The sequence below is a fragment of the Lampetra fluviatilis genome, chromosome 38, assembly GCF_964198595.1.
Source record: "Lampetra fluviatilis chromosome 38, kcLamFluv1.1, whole genome shotgun sequence".
Taxonomy (NCBI): Eukaryota; Metazoa; Chordata; class Hyperoartia; order Petromyzontiformes; family Petromyzontidae; genus Lampetra; species Lampetra fluviatilis.
Window position 1 is genome coordinate 3554735 of NC_136312.1, and position 26406 is coordinate 3581140.

At 49.8% G+C, this 26406-nt stretch overlaps 1 protein-coding gene across 4 annotated transcripts in view; it reads right to left on the reverse strand.

Annotated features, from left to right (window-relative positions):
* Positions 1-207: 207 nt before the first annotated feature.
* LOC144945564 (sushi, von Willebrand factor type A, EGF and pentraxin domain-containing protein 1-like) overlaps positions 208-26406 on the reverse strand; it is a 46215-nt gene continuing 20016 nt past the window's right edge. The window contains exons 6-27 of one of the 4 annotated variants that reach the window (XM_078874050.1): positions 24479-24508; positions 23465-23515; positions 19275-19353; positions 17884-17960; positions 17233-17329; positions 16520-16596; positions 15606-15803; positions 13482-13592; positions 13293-13386; positions 11391-11467; positions 10675-10872; positions 9136-9229; positions 8969-9045; positions 7916-8113; positions 7154-7247; positions 6987-7063; positions 6602-6799; positions 6186-6398; positions 3759-3852; positions 2759-2838; positions 717-824; positions 208-520 (exon numbers count right to left, since the gene is read on the reverse strand). In XM_078874050.1, coding sequence (XP_078730176.1) covers positions 339-520; positions 717-824; positions 2759-2838; positions 3759-3852; positions 6186-6398; positions 6602-6799; positions 6987-7063; positions 7154-7247; positions 7916-8113; positions 8969-9045; positions 9136-9229; positions 10675-10872; positions 11391-11467; positions 13293-13386; positions 13482-13592; positions 15606-15803; positions 16520-16596; positions 17233-17329; positions 17884-17960; positions 19275-19353; positions 23465-23515; positions 24479-24508 — 2504 coding nt within the window. In that variant the 3' untranslated portion in view covers positions 208-338. The remainder of the gene's footprint in view (positions 521-716; positions 825-2758; positions 2839-3758; positions 3853-6185; positions 6399-6601; positions 6800-6986; positions 7064-7153; positions 7248-7915; positions 8114-8968; positions 9046-9135; positions 9230-10674; positions 10873-11390; positions 11468-13292; positions 13387-13481; positions 13593-15605; positions 15804-16519; positions 16597-17232; positions 17330-17883; positions 17961-19274; positions 19354-23464; positions 23516-24478; positions 24509-26406) is intronic. The other 3 variants (XM_078874051.1, XM_078874053.1, XM_078874052.1) reach the window with 3 other exon arrangements.

Sequence of the window (26406 nt, forward strand, 5' to 3'; positions counted from 1 at the left end):
CTGGGTTGATTGGGTGGCCTGGGTTGATTGGGCGGCATGGGTTGATTGTGTGGCATGGGTTGATTGGGTGGCAAGGGTTGATTGGGTGGCCTGGGTTGATTGGGTGGCCTGGGTTGATTGGGTGGCATGGGTTGATTGGGTGGCCTGGGTTGATTGTGTGGCAAGGGTTGATTGGGTGGCCTAGGTTGATTGGGTGGCCTGGGTTGATTGGGTGGCATGGGTTGATTGGGTGGCCTGGGTTGATTGGGTGGCATGGGTTGATTGGGTGGCCTGGGTTGATTGTGTGGCAAGGGTTGATTGGGTGGCGAGGGTTGATTGGGTTGATTGGCTGGCAAGGGTTAATTGGCTGGCAAGGGTTGATTGGCTAGCCTGGGTTGATTGGGTTGATTGGCTCGCCTGGGTTGATTGGGTGGCAAGGGTTGATTGGCTAGCCTGGGTTGATTGGGTTGATTGGCTGCCCTGGGTTGATTGGGTGACACAGTTTCATCCCAGGGAAGTTGAACCTGCGCCGTGCTGTTGACTGCGGAGACAAAAGATTAACTTGGCAAGGTTTCAATATGTTTTCGGATAAAAAAGAAAAGACTCCAAACGCACACACGGAGTACTCTGGTAGCTGTAATGCGGCTCTTAAAACGAAACGGACGTGTGTGTTTGCGTGCGGATAGCGACAAGAGTCTCATCCGCAGCTCTGCTGAGTAGCGCGGATGGCACCTTACCCTCGTGCGTTGGCGACGACGTCCTCTGAGTTGGACTTCGAGTGGGGCTGCCTTGGCGAGGTGTCTCCCCCACGCTGTGGTTGCTACTCTGCGTTGCGTTGGAGGTCTCTGTGAATGAAAGACGCCACGGCCGCTTTATCCGTTGTGAGAGAAGGCCACAGTTCTACTCCTGGATCAATATTACCGGTGAGAGTCACAAGCCGAAGCATCTCCCGCTCAACATCGGCGTTTAGCTATGCTCATCACTTTACAGCTCTAGGCCAACTGTGAAAATTCCACATTCCTATGGTGAGGGCCGTGGAATCCACCTCCCAACTCAAAGTCAGACCTCCATATACTTCCCACAAACGGTTACTCATTTTGTTGGCGCCAGTGTGATGATGATGGGCTGAGTTGAACCTCTGGCTGATATTTTGCTCAGGAGTTATTTGCACCTCGAATCTGGCTGTTGTGCTGAGAACGGGCTCCACGGATGACGTGTAACACCTGGGTGCCAGACGCGGGTGCCAGACGCCAGTGCCGACTCAGCATTGTTTGTTTAATATGCAGGGCACTGCCGATGGGACCATGAAGGTTGACGCCACTTTAACCCCTAGTAGGAGACCTTTCGTGATCAATATCCACCATAATAGAGGGTTTTTGGGTGAGATCGCGTAAATATAAACGTGTCGTTAAACCCGCCACCACCCGACACATCCAACTAGGAAGGTTTGTCACGTAAACAGAACGTGCCAATTCGTCATCCACAATATTTACAATCTGAGTACCACAACATTTACAATCTGTACTCGTATTTATATTTACGCGCTCTAACCCAAGACGCCTGTATTGTGGAAGGGTGAAGCCAGCATACAGCTTGCATACTAAAACATCCTCCTGGACAACATTGGTCCCAAAGCCCACAGGTTGTAGAATAATGTTTTACTTTGACTTTCGGACGGGCGGACGGACGTGCGTTCATTGATTTAACGTCTGCTTGCGAGTGCTGTGCGCAGCCAAAACACCAGAGGTGTGGACTCGAGTCATGTGACTTGGACTCGAGTCATGAATTTGATGACTTACGACTCGACTTGGACTTGCATAACAATGACTTTGTCCCACCTATGAGATGTGGACTCGAGTCATGTGACTTGGACTCGAGTCAGACTCGAGTCATGAATTTGATGACTTGCGACTCGACTTGGACTTGCATAACAATGACTTTGTCCCACCTCTGCAAAACACCACCCAGTTTGAGATGGAAGCGGTCTCGCTGCAGCTTACGCCCTTGCCTGGCATCTAACTCGACTCCATCAACCCGCGTCTGCTGGTGAAGCCCTCGGTCAAACTCCACTCAATAAAAACCCCTTCTCCTCTGCTGTCCCTACAGTCTAGAACCCTGTTCCGCCGGTCACCCGCACTGCCGACTTCACCGTTAGGCCCAGGCTAAAGAGCTTCCCCTTCTATTCCGTCTTAAAGCGGACGCAGCTTCTCTCGTCACACGCACGCACACACACACCTCGCTCCTCTGCACCGTCCTTGTGTGTGCGTGAGTGCGTGAGTGCGTGTGTGTGCGTGAGTGCGTGCGTGAGTGTGTGTGCGTCTGTGTGCGTGTGTGTGTGCGTGAGCGTGTGTGCGTGCGTGCGTGAGTGCGTGTGTGTGTGCGTGAGTGTGCGTGCGTGTGTGCGTGCGTGTGTGTGTGCGTGTATGTGTATGTGCGTGCGTGAGTGCGTGCGTGTGTGCGTGCGTGAGTGCGTGCGTGTGTGTGAGTGCGTGCGTGTGTGTGCGCGTGTGTGTGTGCGTGAGTGCGTGCGTGTGCGTGTGTGAGTGCGTGCGTGTGTGTGTGTGCGTGAGTGTGCGTGTGTGTGAGTGCGTGTGCGTGCGTGTGTGTGCGTGTGTGCATGTGTGTGTGCGTGTGCGTGTGTGCATGTGTGTGTGCGTGTGCGTGAGTGCGTGCGTGCGTGCGTGTGCGTGCGTGTGTGCGTGTGCGCGTGCGTGCGTCCCGCGAGGTTCGAAGCCCACGCGCATTCTGAAAGGTGGAGGCTTTAACGGCGGTTTCTCACGCTCGCAGCGCGGAGCTGTCGACGACCATTTCTTCGTGGTTGAGTCACAGGTCAGCTTGCTGGCTCCGCGCAAGGTGAAGCTGCAGAAGAAGTGAAACAAATCGTCGGGCGATGCTCCTGCTGCTGCTCCTGCTGCTGCTGCTACGTCGGCAGCGGTGCACAAGCACGGACAACGAATCGAGGGCTCAATCCGCGCGTCCGCTCTTCCTCTCCTCTCGCCCCCCTTCAGCGGAACCAACTTTCCCTCCACATGAAGCATCGCTCACTCGTGTCCACTCCCCACTCAGAACTCACACTTATTGTTGCCAACTCACCCCCACGACCGACCGTCCCCCCCTTAATCTCCCCCTCATAACCACCACCACCACCGTCACTGTTCCCACTTCATATTCTCATGACTCGGCTAACACTCATTCATCCAATCCATTCATCATCATCTGCTGTCATCAATTTCGCTTTCACCAACTTCACGCGTCACAGATTCGCCACCATTGCTTCCTCCCATCTATTTCATTCGCCTCTTCTCCTCCGTTACATTCAGGCGCATTGCACCATTGCCAAGTCTTTGTAAAGCGCCTTGGTTAAGGCACTCTGTAAATTACGTTGAGATAAGAAACGTTTAACACGTCGGCTTTCGCAACCAATAGGATCCATTATATAGGTTTTTTGTGTGAGATCGCGTGAATATAAATGAAGAAGATGAATCCCTGCAGTCACGAAAGCTTTAAATCGAAATATAAAAGTGTCGTTAAACCCGCCACCACCCGACACAGCCAATGAGTAAGGTTTGCCACTTAAACAGCACGTGCCAAATTCGTTACTAGTGCAGCACACGGGTGTGTTGAAGAGTAACCCCACTACAACATTTACAATTCGTTTGCTCGCCAACACAGTGTCGTCGTGGAGAATACAAGTTAGAAAATGCATAAGCAGTCAACACATCTCTGGGTAAGTCGACGAGGTACAACAAGGGGCACGAACGCATCACTCACTCACTCACTGTTTTTGACACGAGAACTCGATGGAGCCCCCGAGAGTGATGTTTCCGCTCCAGAATCCGTGCTCAACTTCCCCGGGCGCATAGCACAGTTCGGCTGGTGGGTCAAAGGTGCATAGACAAAGAAAACGGTGCTCAATCTCGATTTGAAGCTTTCGCGACTGCAGGAATTCATACTCTTCTTTCGGTAAAGTCACGTGGGTAGAAAAATAATAGATCACGACGTTTCGATTGCAATGCAGGCAATCGTCATCAGGTGGGAGCCATCCAATGGCGGAGCCAGGATCTTCAGGTAGGGGGGGGCAACCCCTCCAGCAATGAAAATGATAGAGGAGTTGTTAGTCAGTAAGGAATTGTCACTTGCTTTATATTCGATGCGTGTGCGGCGATGGCGCAGCCATCGATCGAGGGTCGAATTCGAACCGCGTTGTGTGATCGGCATCGCGCTCGCTGGAGATGTTGATGCCTTCAGGGAAGTCGTGGACTGTATAACGCAACTGCGCACAATTATGTGAGTCACTTATAACCGCTTTGCCGTTACTTATCGCCAATTATGGACTCGGACTATTGTCCTATCATCTCATAGAGTCCCTGGCACGTCATAATAAACTACACAGTGGCAGTGGGGGTCGCAAAATGCCGATTGATTACTAATAAACCCCAATGATCCGATCGAAATTAAGAATTTTGATCGGATCATTGGGGGGGCACGTGCCACCCCCCCCCCCACACCCCACTGGCTCCGCCAGTGGAGTCATCAATATAAGTAGCAGAATTAAGGAACCAGACCTGATGAGACATTGAAAGTTGAAAGCGGTCCGGCATTTGATTGTGTTGAAGCAATGCTGCAGAAGTTACGCACACCCACAAGGCCGTGTGGCTGGTGGCCTCTGATAACAAAAGTACTTTTGCGCTATGTCGAGGTCAAGATACAGGGAAAGGGAGCGTCTCGTCCGCTTGTTCGTTTTTAAAATATACTGCAGAGGGCGGGTGGGGTTGCGTGCTCGGCGATGTCACCCGGTGGCACGCCGTTGGTGCGATGTGCCCTCGGCATTGGAAGGAATCTGAACACCGATGGACTCGGTGATTTCGCAAGGTTCCCGTCGACCGAAATTCCGGCACCGTCGTTTCCTCCACGCGACAGTCAAACAGCCGCCACCGCCGCCGCCGCCGCTGCAACCGCCGCCACCGCCGTCACCACCGCCATCGCCGCCACCACCGCCACCACCACCGCCATCGCCGCCACCACCGCCACCACCACCGCCACCACCGCCGCCGCCACCGCCACCACCACCGCCACCACCGCCATCGCCGCCACCACCGCCACCACCGCCACCGCCGCCGCCACCGCCACCACCGCCACCACCGCCACTACCACCGCCACCACCACCTCCACCACCACCACCACCGCCACCACCGCCACCACCATCGCCGCCACCACCACTGCTGCCACCGCCACCGCCGCCACCACCACCACCACCGCCACCGCCACCACCGCCGCCACCATCGCCGCCACCGCCACCGCCGCCGCTGCAACCGCCACCACCGCCGCCACCACCACCACTACCGCCACCGCCGCCACCACCGCCGCCGCCACCGCTGCCACCACCACCACTACCGCCACCGCCGCCACCGCCGCCACCACCGCCGCCACCACCGCCGCCACCGCCACCACCACCACTACCACCGCCACCACCGCCACCGCCGCCACCGCCGCCACCACCGCCGCCACCGCCGCCGCCGCCACCGCCGCCACCACCACCACCACCGCCACCACCGCCACCACCATCGCCGCCACCGCCACCACCACCGCCGCCACCGCCACCGCCGCCACCACCACCGCCACCGCCACCACTACCGCCACCACCGCCAACACCGCCGCCACCACCGCCACCGCCGCCGCCACCCGCCACCGCCGCCACCGCCGCCACCGCCGCCACCCGCCGCCACCGCCGCCACCGCCACTACCACCGCCACCACCACCTCCACCACCGCCACCACCGCCGCCACCGCCACCACCATCGCCGCCACCGCCACCGCCACCGCCACCGCCACCGCCGCCACCACCACCACCACCACCGCCACCACCACCACTACCGCCACCACCGCCAACACCGCCACCACCACCGCCACCGCCACCACCGCCACCGCCGCCGCCACCACCACCGCCGCCATCGCCGCCACCGCCGCCACCGCCACCACCACCACCACTGCCACCACCGCCACCGCCGCCACCGCCGCCACCGCCACCGTCGCCACCACCACCGTCGCCATCGCCGCCACCACCGCCACCGCCGCCACCGCCACCACCACCACCGCCACCACCACCACCACCGCCGCCACTGCGCGCACCGTTGCGCCACACGCGCCAGCGACATCGCGTTACACTTGTCCGCGCGTGCGCGAGGTGCCGCATGGGAGCGTACTCACGTGTGCACCCGAGGTAACTGCCCACGACCCACCCGGCTGCGTCGCCGCCGTCTTTCTCGCACGACATGTAGTATCCGCTGGCGAGGCTCTTGAAGCGATCGTCGCAAGCGACGTAGACGTACTCGTGGACGTCGTATCGGCGGCCGTGAACGTGCCCGGCGGGAATCTTCACCTTGGCGTGAGGTTGGTCAGGAGGCGTGCCGCACACGGATGCTGATGGGGAGAAAAAATAGTTGCAAGAAACCAAAATTGCAAAAAATCTGGGTTTTAATCGCGCGCATTTGAACGTTCAACTCGGGATCGATTTCCCGCACCTGCGATGAGCGCAGTTGGCTACGTACGGTGTGAAAGAAGTTCAACGTACGTACTTTGTGCCAGTGGACATCCCTCGCCAATCCATCCGCTGCGTCACTTACGGTTGCACCACTTGTGGTCCACGTCCCAAGCCATCATGTCACCCTTTCTTCTGCAGTACAAGTCAAACCCATCTGACGGAGACTTGTAGTCCTCGTCGCAGTCAAAGTGGACCGTCTGGTTTTCGAAGTACTGCTGTTTGTTGTCATACGCTGGAGAAAGCTTCGCGTGAGGCTGTGGAGGTGGTTTGCCGCAGAACGCTGAAGAGACGGAGACACGCAATCGTGGGATCACTTTCCATGCCCCCCGGCACGAAACGAAACAGTTGAGAACGTTCTGAAGGACAGTTAGCCTGGTCGTCGTACGCGAGTTCATGGTGCTTGGGGCTAACAGAAACGGCGTTATTTGAAGTGAACCGAAGTAAAAGAGACAAGAGGGGCTACTCACGTTGACATGCGGGGGGCGATGATAACCACCGTTGATTGTAGAGGCAGACCAGAGTTCTGTTGCCCTGCAGCGTGAAACTAAACATGACGGGCGAACACAGTCATCGTTCAGAGGCGTGCGGAACGAACGACGGAGCCGAGCGTGTGTGCACCTAGCGTTTCACTCACTGCTCGTCGCACGAGTAGGTGATGCTGCTGCCAGTGGTGACGTTCCCCTCCCACTTTCCGTTAGGAATCTTAGCAGGGCGCTCGCATTCCTCACCTGTGAACAGAACGAGAGAAGCGTGGATGCCACCGGGTTCTTGACGCACCCACGTGCACTCAACGTGATGTGAGTGTGTGTGTATGTTGAACTTCTTTAGCATGGTGCGTAGCCAACCGTGCTAATTGGAGGCGCGATGCAGTCGTGCCATGCGATGGCACTGCGGGGGGCTCAATGAGGTCGGAGAGAATTACGGTGACTCTTCTCCGCTGAGCTGTGGCTCGCATGAAGGTCAGCTGGATTTGCAACTCTTGCACACGTTACTTTGTTGACATCTTCAATACTGATCAATAGACATTACTTTAATATGGCAACGTATAAAATAACTACATTGCTGATATTATGTATCGTCTAATTATTCAAAAAACGTCACACATTCACTCGGAAAACCGCAACCATCTCGTTGCCGACAGTTGCCACTGTGATCCTATCAAGACCTTGCGATGTCAACCAATCACGACCCTGTTGAGTGGGCAGCAGTAGAAACGTGATGCTGAGCAATGTTGCAAGTTGCAGCCCGTGACGCAACTCTCTCTGCACCGTGTTGCAGCCCACGATGAATGGAAAGACGTAAACTTCATGTAAGCTCCGGCAATGTAGCGCTGGAGCATTTAAAAGTCAATGCCAGAGTGGACATCCCTCGCCAATCCATCCGCTGCGTCACTCACGGTTGCACCGCTTGTGGTCCGCGTCCCAAGACATCAGGTCACCCTTTCTTCTGCAGTACAAGTCAAACCCATCTGACGGAGACTTGTAGTCCTCGTCGCAGTCAAAGTGGACCGTCTGGTTTTCGAAGTACTGCTGTTTGTTGTCATACGCTGGAGAAAGCTTCGCGTGAGGCTGTGGAGGTGGTTTGCCGCAGAACGCTGAAGAGACGGAGACACGCAATCGTAGGATCACTTTCCACGCCCCCGGTACGAAACCAAACAGGCGCCATATTCTTAGGTTTTTTTCGGTAAAGTTACGTAGGAAAAAAATTAATAAAAGTAAAATAAAAATAAAATAAAAATCACGACGTTTCGGAGGCAACACAAGCTTCCGTCTTCAGGTGGCTGTGAAGGTTCCATCTGAAGACGGAAGCTTGTGTTGCCTCCGAAACGTCGTGATTTTTATTTTATTTTTTATTTTACTTTCATTAATTTAAATGTTTTACCTACGTGACTTTACCGAAAAAACGAATATGAATCCTTGCAGTCACGAAAGCTTCAAATCTAAAAACAAACAGGGGCCATCCATTGAGTAGGCACGCAAAGATCTGTCAAAACTTGACCCCTCTCCCCTTTCCTGTATGCACGCGGACTTTTTACACCCCATCCCCCACCTGCGTACGTTCGCCTGATGCACCCCCCCCCCCCAAATCCTATAGAACGGCCGATGCAGAAACGACCAAGGATTAATATTATTCACGTGTTTAAGCAAACAGAGAGTCCACCGCCCGGACTATCTAACATCATTTGAAGGCCAATGTAGACAATTTATTATTGAGGCTTCACCCTCGCGTACATTGTCAGTAGACCCCCCCCCCATACGCAAGCGTAACGCGTTTGGGTTAACCCTTCTCCCCCCTCCATGCGTACGTACTAAATGGATGGCCCCCAATTGTGAACGTACTGGAGGACAGTTAGCCTGGTCGTCGAACGCGAGTTCGTGGTGCTTGGGGCTAACAGGAACGGGGTTATTGGAAGTGAACCGAAGTAAAAGAGACAAGAGGGGCTACTCACGTTGACATGCGGGGGGCGATGATGACCACTGATGATTGTAGAGGCAGACCAGAGTTCTGTTGCCCTGCATCCTGAAACTAAACACGACGGGCGAACACAGTCATCGTTCAGAGGCGTGCGGGACGAACGACGGAGCCGAGCGTGTGTGCACCGAGCGTTCCACTCACTGCTCGTCGCACGAGTAGGTGATGCTGCTGCCAGTGGTGACGTTCCCCTCCCACTTGCCGTTGGGAATCTGATCAGGGCGCTCGCATTCCTCACCTGTGAACCGAACGAGAGAAGCGTGGATGCCACCGGGTTCTTGACACACTCACGTGCACTCAACGTGATGCGTGCGTGGATGTATGTTGAATTTCTTTCACACCGTACGTAGCCAACCGTGCAGTGCTGGATTATCGTAGTAGCAAAAGTAACTACAACACGTGTAGTAGCTACAACACGTGTAGTAGCTACAACACATGTAGTAGCTACGGGCCGTGCACTTTCAAGGGCCCCGCGCTAAATGCTTTCAAGCTATCAATTCCAGTTCAGTGATTCTGCACTTGCTCTATTACTATAGTACTATACCGCCATATTCTTAGCCAACCGTGCTGATCCATGACTTTGAGACCCCTCACCGCCTACTCATTCCACAAGGAGTGACTAACCCCATATCTGCATTTGTCATCAACATGCTAAATTCCTCAGTTGATATTTAAACTCTTTTGTCAAGGCTCTCTGCTCCTCCCACTCAGCTTAAAATACGCTGCCAAGCTTGGCAGTGTTCATTAAGACGCTGTCTTTCCGACAGCTCTGTTCTTCACCTGAGGACGGCTGCTTGCGTTGTGGCCGAAACGTCGTGAGAATTTTATGATGCTTTATTTTAATTATTTTATTATTTCCCTTCGAAGTGACTTCCCCGAAAGAAGCAAGAATATGAATCCCTGCAGTCACGAAAGCTTTAAATCACTATACCGCCTTCAACTTTAATGAACGACTGGGTGTTTAAGGTTAGCGATTTGTCGTATTATCTGGCTGTATAGCAAATGAAAAAATACAATAACTTCACCATGCAAGTTAAAATGTTGTGTTTTAATATTTACGTGTTTTTAATTTTTTTTAGGGCCCCTTTATAACATATGCTACAGGCCCCGCGCTAGCTGAAGCCGGCACAGCAACTGTGCTAATCAGAGGCGTGATGCAGTCGTGCCATGCGATGTCACTGCGGGGGGCTCAATGAGGTCGGAGAAAATTACAGTGACTCTTCTCCGCTGAGCTGTGGCTCGCATGAAGGTCAGCTGGATATGCAACTCTTACACACGTAACTTTGTTGATATCTTCAATACTGAAAGATACATTGCTTAAATATGGGAACGTATAAAATAACTACATTGCTGATATTATGTATTGTTTAATTATTCAAAAACCTCACACATTCATTCAGAAAACTGCAACCATCTCGTTGCCGACAGTTGCCACTGTGTTCCTATCAAGACCTTGCGATGTCAACCAATCACGACCCTGTTGATTGATCAGCAGTAATAGCGTGATGCTGAACAATGTTGCAAGTTTCAGCCCGTGATGCAACTCCCTTTGCACCGTGTTGCAGATGAATGGAAGAACCGAGACGTCAACTTGATTTAAGCTCCCGCAATGTAGCGCTGGAGCATTGAAATGTCAATGCCAGAGTGGACATCCCTCGCCAATCCATCCGCTGCGTCACTTACGATTGCACCGCCGGTGGTCCGTGTCCCAAGTCGTTCGGCCACCCTCTTGCTTGCAGGTCAGGTAAAAGCCGGGTGAGGGAGCCCTGTAGTACTCGTCGCAGTAGAAGTAGGCGTACTGATCCACGCGGTAGAGTTCCCTGCGGTCGTAAGCTACGGCAAGCTGTGCGTGACGCTGTGGAGGTGGTTTTCCGCAGAATGCTGAAGGGACGGAAAAATGTAATCACGGTTGCACTTTTTACTCCTCTTGATAATATCATTCAAAACCAAACCGTTGGAAATGTACTGCAGTTAATGTTCAGAACAACAGTTTGGCCCGTATTCGTAATCGAGTTCATGATAAAATTTCGATTTAAAGCTTTCGTGACTGCAGGGATTCATCTTCTTGGTTCTTTCGGCAAAGTCACGTAGAATGGAAATAATAACATAATAAAAATAAAACATAATAAAATAAGTCTCACGACGTTTTGGCCACAACGCAAGCAGCCGTCCTCAGGTGGAGAACAGGTCTGTCGAGAAGACAGAGTGGCCGAAACGTCGTGAGACTTATTTTATTGGTTTATTTTTGTTATTTTATTATTTTCATTCTACGTGACTTTACCGAAAGAACCAAGAAGATGAGTTCATGATTATTTGCACAAATAGGAAAGTGGTGCATGTGAAGTGAGAAAGACCCTGTAAAGGAGACGAGATAGAGAGAGAGAGAGTGAGTAACTCACGGTCGCACGCAGGAGGCGGTGACGACCACTCCTTAGTCTCTAGGCAGGTGAGCGTGCGCTCACCCTCCACTCTGAAACTAAAACAACATCGTTGCTGGAAGTTAATTCACCAAACACAATACCGTATACACTAGCGAACTGTCTTGTTTTTACAAGATAAATAAATCGTGAGACATGAAGCATAGCTTGCCTTAACATTTTTTCCATGCAAATGGGTAATGCTTACAGTTTCACGAGATTTACTTTGCAAACACAGAGAGTCAGCTGGTAAATATCGCGATTGTGAATTAACTTAGGGTGACAGCTCGTCTAGCATGGCCTGACATGTTTGCACCGCTTTCAACAACCACGGCGCATTTTAGAGTGTCCATAAATGACCTCAACTCAGATGTACATATGTGTGAATGTATGTTGAACTTCTTTCGCACCGTACGTAGCCGACCGTGCTCATTGGATGTGCGCGGAGAAGGACAACAAATCTGGCTGTGACGGTCCCACCTGATGACGGAGACTTGTGTTGCCTCCGAAACGTCGTGATTTTTATTTTTATTAATTTTAATTTCATTTTTTACCTACGTGACTTTACCGAAAGAACTAAGAGTAAGGACAACAAACCTTCGGCTGAGCTTTTGCTTTGATTGGCCCAAGGCTCAGCAACCAAAACAACGAGAAGAGACAATTTTTTGTTGCGAATTCGGTAACAAAACGAACTCAATAATTCAAGAGCCGCAAAGCACTATGGGGTGAATACAAGATGGCGGGTCCTTAACAAACGACGTCACGGAGCTGCAGGTTGACGACCCCCTGCACTCGAGGAAACGACCACGAGCGGCGGCAAAAGTTTTGTACGATCCACGCCTCTACGAAGACAAGTCCCTCCTGGAGTGCTACGCTCTCGGTATTGCCCGGGTCATCGCACGGGTGAAAGGGCACGAGTGATTTGGGATCGTTGACAAAAAATGTCCCCCTGTGTGGATAAGAGCGAGGGATCCGCAAGCGGAACCGACATCTTCCTGCGAACGGGGCCGTGTCACGGAAGTGCCGGCGCGTTCTTCACGTTGTTTTAATATTTAATTGGAGTTGTTCTCCCAAAAATTGTAAAGCAAGTGCAATTCTGATAATTGGTTTTTTACCCTTCTATCTGGCAACAAAACTGACACCTTTTTTTTACAAGGAGTCATGTTTGCATAGACCACAATACCTGTAGTTATAATGCAAACAAAAAACATAACTCTGATAATGTATGCACTGTCCTTGAAGTTGATTGGTCCACACCCGAGACAGCTTTCCTTAGAGCCTAGTCTCACATGGGTTGGACCAGATGACGCCAAAAGGCGCACAACCAATTATCATTTTTTTTACTGGCAAATGAGGTTCCAGTGGTGTAAATGCTTACCCCGAGCTCTCATACTCTGATGGTGCATTGCCTTTGAGTTGTGCGCCTTTTGGCGTCATCTGGCCCAACCCATGTGAGACTAGGCTCTAAGGAAAGCTGTCTCGGGTGTGGACCAATCAACTTCAAGGACAGTGCATACATTATCAGAGTTATGTTTTTTGTTTGCATCATGACTACAGGTATTGTGGTCTATGCAAACATGACTCCTCGTAAAAAAAAAAGGTGTCAGTTTTGTTGCCAGATAGAAGGGTAAAAAAACAATCGTCATATTTTTTACTGGCAAATGAGGTTCCAATGGTGTAAGTGCAATTCTATTCATCCATACTCATCCGCGGGTTATAGCTCAGATAGAATGCGTCAAATTTGAATAAACGAACAAGGTCACGAGAAACCGCCCATGTAGGAACCCCTACGAATCCGGATAAAGGGAGTTGCACTGCACGACTGGCTGCATATTTTGCAAAGCAGCGCTTCGCGCACTGTGAATTCAAAGCAGTTCCACTCACTGCTCGTCGCACGAGTAGGTGATGCTGCTGCCAATGGTGACGTTCCCCTCCCACTTCCCGTTGGGAATCTGATCAGGGCGCGCGCATTCCTCGCCTGTGAACAGAACGAGAGAAGCGTGGATGCTACCGGGTTCTTGAAGCACTCACGTGCACTCAATGCGATGTGTGCATGCTGAGCGTCTTCCGCACCGTACGTAGCCAATCGTGCTAATCGGAGGCGCGATGCAGTCGTGCGATGTGATGACGCTTCGGGGGGCTCATTGAGGTCGGAGAGAGTTACGGTGACTCTTCTCCGCTGAGCTGTGGCACGCATGAAGGTGAGCTGGATATGCGACTCTTCCACACGTTACTTTGTTGACGCCTTCAAATGCAGCACAGCAACGTATATGAAACACTGCAACTTCGATGCACCTATATTTAAAGTGGTGGCATGGAATGGAGCCTTTCTCGTCAATCATGGCCCATATATCAGCATAAATACAGTACAAATTTAGATCTAAAGCTTTCGTGACTGCAGGGATTCATCTTCTTGGTTCTTATATTATTTCCCTTCTACGTGACTTTACCGAAAGAACCAAGAAGATAAATACAGTACAGTTGTTTCTTTGCTGCAAGGACTTGGTGGTAAACTAAAATCTATTTTTTTTTATTTTACCAGGTAAGGCATCACTCAGCTGTGTGGCTGTTTTTCAGAAGCGACCTGGCTGCCCCAAATGATCACACTGGTCAACAAAAAAAAAAAATTCTGGCCTGGACTTTTGCAGCTGTTTTAGACTAATTTCAGGGTTTTGATTCAAAATCTGATCTCAGATTTGCTCTCTCACATCTCATTTTTATGCTATCGGCATACCCCATTTTCATTGATTTTAGCCAAAATTAACTCTGTCACTTATGATTGCAAGTTGTTGCGAGTCAGTGACTGCTTTAGTATTAAAATATGGTGCTGTATTTTTAGGATAGTGTGTTCATAATATAATTTTATGTAGAAATCCACATTTATTTAATATTTTTCTTCTGCAGTTTTTATTGAAAATGGAATATTTGATATCTCAAAAACCTGATGTGATAGACAAAAACTGATGCCAGATTTGGAATCAGCACCTCAAAATTACCGTTGGAATAACTTATGCCAGAAAAGTGTGTTGACCAGTGTAATCAACGAAGCGGCTTATCGTGTGGAAATGTATAGCAGCCAAATACTCTAAACGCACGTTTACTAAACGTGGAGGGAAAACCGGAGGACCCTGGATAAAAATCCACGCGACCACAGGGAGAGAAATATGTCAACTTCAAATATGCAGGCGTCAGGGTCGTGATCGAACCCACGATCTCTTGTATATCAGGCGAGGTTGTTAACATCTCGCCACCGAGATGTAGAGGGGTATAATGCTAGGATTCATGCGTTCCAGGTGTCCCATCCAAGACTGTAATTGATTCCCCCGGTTGATATATGTATCGACATTAATGGTTAATTTCAGTCTATTTCATTACTATATTGCATATCTTAAATTAAAGTAAACTACTCACCCGAAAATGTTGGCCTACTCGTGTGGCTAGTTTGACCCTTGGGCTGCACCCATTTCAAACCTTTAAAACATCCTGCCTCAGCAGCTTTCCCGCTATTTTTTCTCCTGATGACGATTGCTTGTGTTGCGATCGAAACGTGGTAGTTTTTGTTGGTTTGTTATTTTTTGTTATTTTCTTTCAACCTATCTACGTGACTTTACCGAAAGACCCAAGAATATGAATTCCTGCAGTCACGAAAGCTTTACGTCAAAGTATGGAGTCCATTATTTACCTGGGTGAAGTTCGATAGTTATTCCAGAATTTGCTGCAGACCAAGGTAAATGGTGCAACACAGCTCTAAATATACTGGTAGGAACCTCTGGCTACACCAGCCCACAGGGGATTATTGTGTCCGTCTGTCCGTCGTGCAGGGAGGGGCTGGGTGGGGAGGGGAGGGTGGGGAGGGGCTGGGTGGGGAGGGTGGGGTGGGGCGGGGTGGGGAGAATGGGGAGGGGATGGGTGGGGAGGGTGGGGCTGGGTGGGGGGTGGGGCTGGGTGGGGAGGGGCTGGGCACCCCGTGGTGCCCTTATAAAACTCAACGTTTAACCTACTCACGCCCTCACAGTCGGGCATATTTGCGGAATACACCACGCCGCCGTTGACCCTGGCCATTGACCGAGCAACCCAACGTTCCTACCAGCTCCTTCCTCAGGAATGTGTTTATGTAAACACACCTATTGTAAGGTTGCAGCATTCAACATCTGTGAAAATGTCCACCCTCGCTAATGCATCAGCTGAATGACTTACGGTTGCACCGCCGGTGGTCCGTGTCCCAAGTCGTTCGGCCACCCTCTTCCTTGCAGGTCAGGTAAAAGCCAGGCGAGGGATACCTGTAGTACTCGTCGCAGTAGAAGTACGCGTACTGATCCACGCGGTAGAGTTCCCTGCGGCCGTAAGCTACGGCAAGTTGTGCGTGACGCTGTGGAGGTGGTTTTCCGCAGAAAGCTGAAGGGACGGAGAAATGTAATCACGGTTCAAATTTCCATGCTCCTGATAATATAATTAAAAACAATAACAGTTGGAAATGTACGAAGCATTCAACGTTCAGAACAACAGTCTGGCCCGTATTTGTACAACGAGCCCATGATAATTTGCCCAATCAATGTGTAATAAAGCTCGTTGTGGCGACTTCTGGAATCCGGTCTTTTATTCAACTTGTATTACAGCTTTCCTTCACGCTGCTGACAGGCAGCGTGAGAGGGACAGATAGAGAGAGAGACACACTGCCACGTGGCAATCCGGAGCCCCGCTCCCGCGTGGCCCCCTTCCTCTGTTCGTTCCCGTTCTGACCACGTGTCGTTCGTCTCCACCCCTATTTAATACCCGGGTCACTTGGTACGTTTCCACCAATCCTGGTTAGCCTCCATGGAATGGTCCAGGCTCCCTCGTAAGCTCCCGGGACCACGCCCCTGACTCATCTCCTCATTGGCTGTGGCCAAAGCCAGCAGAACCAATCCTCTACTTACAGCTGTCACCTTTCCATTACGTCAGGGCCACGCCCCTAGGCTTCCCCCCATTGGCTATGGACCAGGACCGGCAGAGCCAATCATCGTGACGAGTTGTGATACGTCAACGACCCGGATATAACCTCACATTACAAATGTATGCGAAGTGAGGAAGACCCTGTAGAGGAGACGAGAGAGAGAGAGTGAGTAACTCACGGTCGCACGCAGGAGGCGGTGACGACCACTCCTTAGTCTCAAGGCAGGTGAGCGTGCTCTCGCCCTCCAGTCTGAAACTGCAATGCAACGGAGTGTGTCAACGTAATCGTGTTCGTTCAAAATCTCGTCATCTCATTTTATATTGATAGAGCGCCTTAGCTCAAGGCGCTGTACAAAGTTTAAAAGCGGTAACAGCAATCGGGTGATTTAGATGACAGGGGCACAATGCCGAGGAATGAGTGACCGTGACAGAGGTCACGTGGGGGTCACGGAAGGGCTACAGGGGAGGGACGGGATGGAGTAGAGGGGGCGATGGAGAAGAGGTGGTGAGGCTTCGAGAGAGGAACGGAAGGAGATTATACATTTTGAGTCTTGCACCATATGGCCAGCAAAACGATCGGTGTTACAAGCTAAACATAGGGATCTGGCGGTCCCCCGAGGACTTTCAGAGGGCCACGGTCCCTCTGACACGTGAGGAATGAGAATAAGTAGTGATGGACGTTGCCGGTAGGATTTGAACACGGACGAGTATGCTCGCCCGACCCAAAACCCTCCGGGAGTGGGACAGGATTATGGGTAACTTTAATCTCCACAAGCCTCGGGTGCCATCAAAGCGGCAGAGGCAGCACCTGGGGTTACAAGGCGTTCCTCGGAGCCATCGGCTCGTGTCTTCAGCCAGAAGTTGCCAAGTTCGAGACTCCGCGGAGCCTTACCCCTCGTTGCACTTGAAGTGAACGGTATTCCCAACTGTGCCGCCATCGCCTTCTTTCTGGCCTCCGTGTACGTGTGGCAGCTCTTTGCACGCCCTCGCTGCAAATGCAACAGGCAGATTATTTTCTTTCTAATTTACAGCTCTTCGGCGCGGTGGCAAGCACACGCGATATTCTATTGCACGGCGCAATGATTGGTCTCTGAAGTAATATAGTGAAATTGTTAAATGTAAAACTAAAGCTATTGACATACAAGATAACCAAGGCAACTTACCACGAATGTCTGTTTGTTTGGATTACAGAACAAACCGTAAACACATACTTAAAGAGCCACCAGTTGTCAGCGCTGCCATTACAGCAGCGTCCGTAGCTATGTTGTCTCGTGAAGACAGGCAGTGTGTAAGGTAAAGGCAATTCAAAACATTCACAAATGGAACAAAAATTAAGTGAACAAAAAAGAGTAAAATGATACAACATTTAAATGTCAAGATTGCTGCGCGACACGAAAGCAGCAGCAGCAGCAGTAATAATTAATTTGTGATCCTCAATGAGAGGGCAACATCACTTGTCATGTGTGTGTCGGGGGGGGGGATTACTCAAGCACCTCTAGAGACAAAGTGCAGGAAGACTGGGGGCCTTCAGCGCGCCACTTACGTTTACACTCCGGATGGTTATCCGACCACCTCCCGTTGGCTTGGCAGGTGACGTTGGGCGACCCGACCAACACGTATCTTTGGCAAAAAGCATCCCGTTACTTGTGGCCCATCACAACAGAGCCACACAATCACGCATCTACGTTGCCTGCTTTCAATTGGGAACCTGCAAACAGGTTGAGGCCACACTTGGAGCCTTCGGGGACGGAAGTGCGTGTGAGAGCAGTCGACTGGTACATGGCAAATCGTGCCGCTTGCCTCAAAAGTGGTCCGGGGCACTTGTTAATCCTCAATAGTCTCCCGGGCCCATTGGCTGCTCGTGTTTCCAAACAGCCATTCTCGCACCTCCGATTAGCACGGTTGAATATGTACTGTGTGAAAGAAGTTCTATATATATACATTATAAGGGCCGTATTATCCAATAGGCACAGTAGGCACTGTGCTTATGGCCTACGAAAACTAAAGGGCTACAAAAACTAATTTTGACCACGTTTATTTTTGTTTGTATGACAAAGATTTTGACCAAGATATCTTATTGAATAAATATATTTATATAGCAAGGATAGGCACAGTGTACATACAAAGAGGCAGAGTCGTGTCAATGTCAATATATTTTTTCACAAGGTGAGATAAATTAACACCAGAAATGAACCTTTTTAGATTTTTTCATTGCAAAAAAATGTGCACCAATAACAATTAAAATCTGCTTATCTGCGGCACACAGCGCACTCCCATCGAATGAGGGCACAGACTTAACAATGAACGGTATCAGCAGTGACGACATCTGTCCAGCGGCTGGACGATGTACCGCGTGAAACAAGCGGAGTGACAGCGACTGGAGTAACATGGGGCAGCAGCAGTAGGAATTGGAGAAAGTTATCACTGAAGGCCTACAAAACAGAAGTGCCTAGGGCCTACAAGAACCTGAATCCAGCCCTGCATCCATACATTCCCACAAAAGGCCGTAGGCTTTACAAAAGCCAGAATCTATCTAAGTGGAACTAACTCAAGCACACAGGTGTTGCAATCAAAAGGCAAGCAGATTGTAAAAAATACGATCGCGTTGAGTCCCGGATACGCTGAGCTAGGTATGTCTGAATCTCCTTTAAGTTGGCAGGTCACAAGTCAACGTCCGTAAGTGGGCTACTCTATCGACCCGTGTGACCCCAGCGAGACACAGTGCCATCCGCCGAAAAGGATCCTTGCCAGGGACACAGACTGGGCCACATCATGAGCCATAGTCTTTCCACTGCTGGCCCCTATCACGTGTCAGATACTGGATAAACCAGTGTTATGGCAGGACACAAGGAAGGAGATTGATAATAGAAAATGGCCTCCCATATTCAGGCCCTTTAGAAACGTAACTGGTAGAGGAAGCAACATTCAACTCACCCATCATTGCAGCTGCATTTGGCCACTCTATCTTGAGTGCAAACAGCATTGGCTACGGTCAGAATTCCACAGTTCACGTCTGTAAACACAACAGGAGGCGATGCTTCTTAGCAGGTCCACCTCGTGTGAAAACCACGAGACAGGCATGGGACGGGGGGGGGGGGGGGCACACGTAGGGCTGTCACCATGTCCACTGTGGACCAAACACAGGCATATTTCTCAAAGCCCAAGTCTATCAAAGCTGTCCACATACACTGTGATGATGAAGTTCAACACAGCAATACCGCTACCAGATCTCACTACAAACGGATTCCTGCCGTCGACCGAGCACAGATGCCAATTCCCAGAATGCCCGGGTTCAAACCTGACGAGATGGCAACCCTCGGCAGCACATGTCTGTACTCGAAACCACCCTATCCTTCTCGTTATGGCTGAATGAATAGCAGTGTATACGTATGAAAATATTATACTAGGAGTTTACCCTTTCTAGCAGTAAAAGAGGTGTTAAGATGTTCAAACACCAAATAGAAACCTTGTTTGCACGGAACACAGGCAGACCTCGCTCAGCGCGACTCCACAGAACGCCGACTCGTTAGAGCGCTCTTCCGTAGATGCGTTGCTGAAAAGTGCCGAGTAAAGCGAAAAACGCGTTCACTTGAAAACAATTTCCCCGTATAAAGCTTTCGTGACTGCAGGGATTCATCTTCTTGGTTCTTTCGGTAAAGTCACGTAGAAGGGAAGTAATAAAATAATAAAAATAAAATATAATAAAATACAATTCTCACGACGTTTCGGCCACAACGCAAGCAGCCGTCCTCAGGTGAAAACCAGGTCTGTCGCTTCGACAGGTCTGTCGCCTCGACATACCTGGTTTTCACCTGATGACGGCTGCTTGCGTTGTGGCCGAAACGTCGTGAGAATTATTTTATTATGTTTTATTTTTATTATTTTATTACTTCCCTTCTACCAAGAAGAGAAATGTCCCCGTAAATAATGTCACGATAAAGTTTGGCGAGATGCGACGTACCACCACCACAACTACTACTACACACGGTGGGATGGTGGGAAACATAACTGGGGGAACGCCACCGCGTTACTGTTTCATCCCGCGCATTGTATCACTACACCGCGCAGCTCAAGAAATTAGTTCGTCATCGACCGCTCATGAATGGCGTTATAACGGCGCGCGTTCCGCGTTGTGCGAAAAAGCGTTCCCAAAAGGAAGAACCGCGTTACAGCAACAGCGCGTTCTCGTGTGAACACCGCAACGCGTTAAGCGAGGACTTACAGTCTATACAGTCTATACAGTCTGTACAGTCTTTACGAGCCGCGCTGGCCGAGGAAACGTACCCGCCCCCATTTTTGTTAGTTTTTTTGTTAGATTATAATCATCCCCTCACCAATCATTGGAAAGATGTCATCAACCACTTTGGGTCATGACTTGATTTGTGTTTTCTTGTCTAGGGAGCACAAGTCAAGTCGTGACTTGATTTGTGTCGTTTTATTGTTGTCTTACCATATGCCCCGCCCACTTCGTTCTGACACCGAGACGTTTTGTGGCACGGCACGTTCCGTGCTTCTCATTGGTGCTCTCTGACCCCAGGGCACGGCACGTTCCGTGCTTCTCATTGGTTCTCTCTGACCCCAGGGCACTGCACGTTCCGTGCTTCTCATTGGTGCTCTCTGACCCCAGGGCACTGCACGTTCCGTGCTTCTCATTGGTGCTCTCTGACCCCAGGGCACGGCACGTTCCGTGCGTCTCATTGGTGCTCTCTGACCCCAGGGCACTGCACGTTCCGTGCTTCTCATTGGTGCTCTCTGACCCCAGGGCACGGCACGTTCCGTGCTTCTCATTGGTTCTCTCTGACCCCAGGGCACTGCACGTTCCGTGCTTCTCATTGGTGCTCTCTGACCCCAGGGCACTGCACGTTCCGTGCTTCTCATTGGTGCTCTCTGACCCCAGGGCACGGCACGTTCCGTGCGTCTCATTGGTGCTCTCTGACCCCAGGGCACTGCACGTTCCGTGCTTCTCATTGGTGCTCTCTGACCCCAGGGCACGGCACGTTCCGTGCTTCTCATTGGTGCGCTCTAACCCCAGGGCACATATGCCCCACCCACTTCGTTGTGCCGTACGAGCTCTTGCTCTTGTGCCACGCCCATTTTTTAAACCTTTATAAACCGTGGCCTTAGGTGACCATCCCCCTCTTTCCTTCTGAAGACGATCGATTGTGTTGTGATCGACACGTCGTGGTTTTTGTTTTACATTTTTATCTTTATTTTTTTATAAAAATTTAATTTTTGAATTATTCTTATTTGATTTTTTATTACCGAAAGAATCAAGAATAAGTCTACATTATAGACTTCCAGTACGCTCACCCAGCTTAATAACCAGGCTACAGTCTACATTGTAGACTGCCAGTACACTCACCCAGTTTAATAACCAGGCTACAGTCTACATTATAGACTTCCAGTACGCTCACCCAGCTTAATAACCAGGCTACAGTCTACATTGTAGACTGCCAGTACACTCACCCAGCTTAATAACCAGGCTACAGTCTACATTATAGACTGCGAGTACGCTCACCCAGCTTAATAACCAGGCTACAGTCTACATTGTAGACTGCCAGTACACTCACCCAGCTTAATAACCAGGCTACAGTCTACATTATAGACTGCGAGTACGCTCACCCAGCTTAATAACCAGGCTACAGTCTACATTATAGACTGCCAGTACGCTCACCCAGCTTAATAACCGGGCTACAGTCTACATTATAGACTGACAGTACACTCACCAAACTTAATAACCAGGCTACAGTTTACACTATAGACTGCCAGTACACTCACCCAGCTTAATAACCAGGCTACAGTCTACATTATAGACTGACAGTACACTCACTACGATTAAGAATCAGGCTACAGTCTACATTAATGTTTTTTTTAATTTTCATTCACTTAATTTTTATCACAAGTTTTCTATCTATGTGACTTTACCGAAGAGAACCAAACAAAACGAGTGTGTGGAGTTTTTTCTTGGTCAATTGTACTCCCAGAAGGCTGTGTGCCTGATGGAATGTGTAAAAACTGCATGTCTATGTTTTCACGTGGTGCAACAAACATCGTCTGCTCACTTCTTGGTGGAGGAAGGAGGTGGAGGGAAGAGCAAGATGGTGCAGGGACGAGGAGGAGGATGGTGGTGGGAGGAGGATGGTGGAGGGAGGAGGATGGTGGAAGAAGGTGGAGGATGGTGGACAGAGGAGGAAGATGGTGGAGGATGGTGGAGGGAGGTGGAGGATGGTGGAGGAAGGAGGAGGATGGTGGAGAGAGGAGGAGGATGGTGGAGGATGGTGGAGAGAGGAGGATGGTGGAGGATGGTGGAGGCAGGTGGAGGAAGGTGGAGGATGGTGGAGGATAGTGGAGAGAGGAAGAGGATGGTGGAGGATGGTGGAGGAAGGAGGAGGATGGTGGAGGAAGGTGGAGGATGGTGGACAGAGGAGGAGGATGGTGGAGGGAGGTGGAGGATGGTGGAGAGAGGAGGATGGTGGAGGATGGAGGAGGATGGAGGAGGAAGGAGGAGGATGGTGGAGGAAGGAGGATGGTGGAGAGAGGAGGAGGAAGGTGGAGGATGGTGGAGGATGGTTGTGGGAGGAGGAGGATGGTGGAGGGAGGAGGAGGATGGTGGTGGGAGGATGGAGGAGAGAGGTGGAGGATGGAGGAGAGAGGTGGAGGATGGTGGAGGATGGAGGAGGAGGATGGTGGTGGGAGGAGGATGATGGAGAGAGGAGGATGGTGGAGGATGGTGGAAGGTGGAGGAAGGAGGAGGAGGATGGTGGAGGGAGGAGGAGTTTGCATCGGTCAAAATGTGATCGATACACTGTCCACATACAAACAACAATGAACGTGTAAACATGGCGACGACAAGATATTTGGTATAAAACTCGTACGTGGTTTAACCGAAAAGTAATTATGGATTTTTTTGTTTGCATTGGCTACAAAAAGCTACAATTTAAAGGTCGCAAATTATTATCATGAACACAACAGATACTGTACATGTCAGTATAAATACGATGCCGCATTTTTACAATTGTAACAACAACAATAACAAAAACTCATTTGGCGCCGTTTAGAATAAAAAAAAGGTTGCCCGAAGATAAGTTGCTGAATTAAATGTATAATGTATTTTTAAAAATTACCGAGTGAATTTCGCCTTTTTCCAAATCCTATGAGCCACTCCAGGTAGCGTACTGCAATAAAACATAAACAGATTAATGCTGCTTCACTTGATGATTCACAAGGGCTGTGTGATGCTTCACGTGGTTTTTTTTTCTCACGTGAAATTAACCATTAAAATATTAAGTAATTACATAATGACAAATATGAGCTTTTCAGAACCTCAGGACTGTAATATGAGTATAAGTATGTTGACTTTGCCGAGTTTTTATCTCTAATTCTAATCGTTGTATCGACGTCAGGGCAAAGTATTCACGCTCCGACCTCTCACAGCACAGTGCAGCCCTTCGTGTCACAGAACGGCCCGTGGAAGCGGACATAACAGAGCTACCTCTGAGACCCCTTCTTGGAGTGATCTCTGTTGCACACAGTAGAGGGCATCACACTCCCACGCGTGGAGTAAGGGGCCATCCATTTAGTAGGTACGGAAAAATCTGTCAAAACTATAGAACTGCCGATATTTAATCCACGCAGAAACGATCAAGGATTAATAATATTAACGTGTTAAAGCAAACACTGCACCGTTTGCTTCAACACGCTTCTGTCGACTTTAGCCGTTGGTGGACATTCCCCATTCCTTTGGTGAAGGCCAATCTTGAAATAGTAGGGGAACCACCGGTTGCGTTAAATTACGTTTAACCGGCAATTTAAAAAAAACATGATAGAGGTTTTGAATATTTTTTTTCCTATTAAAAAATATAGATTAATTTTAAAAAACGCACTTTGCCGATAATCTGCATCTGCCTTCCTTGGCATAGATGTCAGCCTACCAGTGACGACGGCGTTCCGACGCGCTGCTGTGCGCTGGTTAATGGAATGTACTTGGTGATATATCTCACAATTGCTACCAACATACAGTCCAGACATCTTCCACTCAACGTTCACTGATCATTTGCCGTGTTTGTCTCTCTCCATGTCGCGCATTCAACCGGTACGATCACTGAAGGCAAAGGTTTGTTATACTCGTGTAAACTCACGCAAGGATGCATTGAAGTCATCTTGGGAGTCTGATAACAACAACACCAAAACACACGGATATGTTAGAAAACTGGCGGGTGGGATTTGTGGAGTTTGGTAGAAGTGTGGGGATGACGTAATGTGGGATTTGTGGAGTTTGGTAGAAGTGTGGGATGACGTAATGTGGGATTTGTGGAGTCTGGGTGAAGTGCGGGGATGACGTAATGTGGGATTTGTGGAGTTTGGTAGAAGTGTGGGGATGACGTAATGTGGGATTTGTGGAGTTTGGTAGAAGTGTGGGATGACGTAATGTGGGATTTGTGGAGTCTGGGTGAAGTGCGGGGATAAAGTAATGTGGGATTTGTGGAGTTTGGTAGAAGTGTGGGGATGACGTAATGTGGGATTTGTGGAGTTTGGTAGAAGTGTGGGATGACGTAATGTGGGATTTGTGGAGTTTGGTAGAAGTGTGGGATGACGTAATGTGGGATTTGTGGAGTTTGGTAGAAGTGTAGGATGACTTAATGTGGGATTTGTGGAGTTTGGTAGAAGTGTGGGATGACTTAATGTGGGATTTGTGGAGTTTGGTAGAAGTGTGGGATGACTTAATGTGGGATTTGTGGAGTTTGGTAGAAGTGTGGGGATGACGTAATGTGGGATTTGTGGAGTTTGGTAGAAGTGTGGGATGATGTAATGTGGGATTTGTGGAGTTTGGTAGAAGTGTGGGGATGACGTAATGTGGGATTTGTGGAGTTTGCTAGAAGTGTGGGATGACGTAATGTGGGATTTGTGGAGTTTGGTAGAAGTGTGGGATGACGTAATGTGGGATTTGTGGAGTTTGGTAGAAGTGTGGGATGACGTAATGTGGGATTTCTGGAGTTTGGTAGAAGTGTGGGGATGACGTAATGTGGGATTTGTGGAGTTTGGTAGAAGTGTGGGATGACTTAATGTGGGATTTGTGGAGTTTGGTAGAAGTGTGGGATGACTTAATGTGGGATTTGTGGAGTTTGGTAGAAGTGTGGGGATGACGTAATGTGGGATTTGTGGAGTTTGGTAGAAGTGTGGGATGACGTAATGTGGGATTTGTGGAGTTTGGTAGAAGTGTGGGGATGACGTAATGTGGGATTTGTGGAGTTTGGTAGAAGTGTGGGGATGACGTAATGTGGGATTTGTGGAGCTTGGTAGAAGTGTGGGGATGACGTAATGTGGGATTTGAGGAGTTTGGTAGAAGTGTGGGATGACGTAATGTGGGATTTGTGGAGTTTGGAAGAAGTGTGGGGATGACGTAATGTGGGATTTGTGGAGTCTGGTAGAAGTGTGGGGATGACGTAATGTGGGATTTGTGGAGTCTGGTAGAAGTGTGGGGATGACATAATGTGGGATTTGTGGAGTTTGGTAGAAGTGTGGGGATGACATAATGTGGGATTTGTGGAGTCTGGTAGAAGTGTGGGGATGACGTAATGTGGGATTTGTGGAGTCTGGTAGAAGTGTGGGGATGACGTAATATGGGATTTGTGGAGTCTGGTAGAAGTGTGGGATGACGTAATGTGGGATTTGTGGAGTTTGGTAGAAGTGTGGGGATGACGTAATATGGGATTTGTGGAGTCTGGTAGAAGTGTGGGATGACGTAATGTGGGATTTGTGGAGTTTGGTAGAAGTGTGGGATGACGTAATGTGGGATTTGTGGAGTTTGGTAGAAGTGTGGGGATGACGTAATATGGGATTTGTGGAGTTTGGTAGAAGTGTGGGATGACGTAATATGGGATTTGTGGAGTTTGGTAGAAGTGTGGGATGACGTAATGTGGGATTTGTGGAGTTTGGTAGAAGTGTGGGATTGACGTAATATGGGATTTGTGGAGTTTGGTAGAAGTGTGGGGATGACGTAATATGGGATTTGTGGAGTTTGGTAGAAGTGTGGGATGACGTAATATGGGATTTGTGGAGTTTGGTA